The sequence below is a fragment of the Augochlora pura genome, unplaced genomic scaffold, assembly GCF_028453695.1.
Source record: "Augochlora pura isolate Apur16 unplaced genomic scaffold, APUR_v2.2.1 APUR_unplaced_8652, whole genome shotgun sequence".
NCBI classification, from domain to species: Eukaryota; Metazoa; Arthropoda; class Insecta; order Hymenoptera; family Halictidae; genus Augochlora; species Augochlora pura.
Window position 1 is genome coordinate 1 of NW_027589456.1, and position 1,023 is coordinate 1,023.

General features: G+C 30.3%; 1 protein-coding gene across 1 annotated transcript; it reads left to right on the forward strand.

Moving 5' to 3' along the window:
• Positions 1-6: 6 nt before the first annotated feature.
• Positions 7-1,018, forward strand: LOC144478136 (uncharacterized; the record flags this gene model as incomplete). The annotated part of the gene is made up of 1 exon (XM_078195856.1): positions 7-1,018. A coding segment is annotated over exon 1 (957 nt), but the record flags the coding sequence as incomplete, so codon positions are not given.
• Between the last annotated feature and the right edge of the window lie 5 nt (positions 1,019-1,023).

Consider the following 1,023-nt stretch of genomic DNA (forward strand, 5'->3'; position numbering starts at 1 on the left):
ATTTGCACAAGATGAAACGTCAAGAGAAGAACTTTTAAAGCGTTTAGAATTTTCGACTGCAATGCAGAAAGTAATAAAAGAAAGAGAACTTTCTAAGAAAGATATAATAGAAGCATTTTTGGATAAACTGGTATTTGCGGTCAATCAACCTAATAGGGAAGAATTGAACAGCATTATTAAAAGTGAAATTGCAAGAAATAGTAAAGTTCAAGACGGTTATGCGGCATTACGAAAAAGATTATTAAATGATTTAATAGCTTCAGGAGAGGATGAAAAACTTGGAAATCATATATCTGACATTACATATGGATTCAATTTATTTATGTCCTTCTTACACAGTATGTTCTTGCATAAAAACATGTTTTGCATAAATTTCGAAGAAAAAGACTATGGTATATCTGTTGACATCGTTATCAATTATAAAGATAGAATTACTTGTATAGGAGCTTATAATAGAAATAATAGTATTGGTTATAATCAGTTATTTCCTTCCAAACGACAGGAGAGAAAGAATACATTTTCTATTAATAAGTGTTTTACTCTTTTCATTGAAAAATTAGAGAAGGATAAAGATACTAAATATTTTATTGTCTATACTAATGCAGGCTTAAATCTTGCAGAGGGAAAGAAATTTAAGAAAGAACAATCTAGAGACTTTTATCCTCTGAAATTTGATAATATAAGTATTCAGAAAAAGGAATATAGGATTTTAAAACATTGGTTTTGTATAAATGAGAATGGTCTGTATCAGTTTTCGCAAGAAGGAACAACAAGGCTTTTGAATCTATTAAAGCTTCCACCTCTTTGGCAGAAAGAAAAAGAAGAAGGAAGGCTTTCTGCTGATAAGGAAAAAGAAGTGAAAGAGAAATTTCTAGATAGACTGATATTTGCAGTTAATCAGTGTGACAATGAAGAATTGAATAGTCTTATTAGAAATGAGATAGACGAGTCTAATGTTCCATACAATTGTGAGGAGTTACATGAAATAGCGTTACGTTGGTTAGAATCTCATGATTTCGGCCC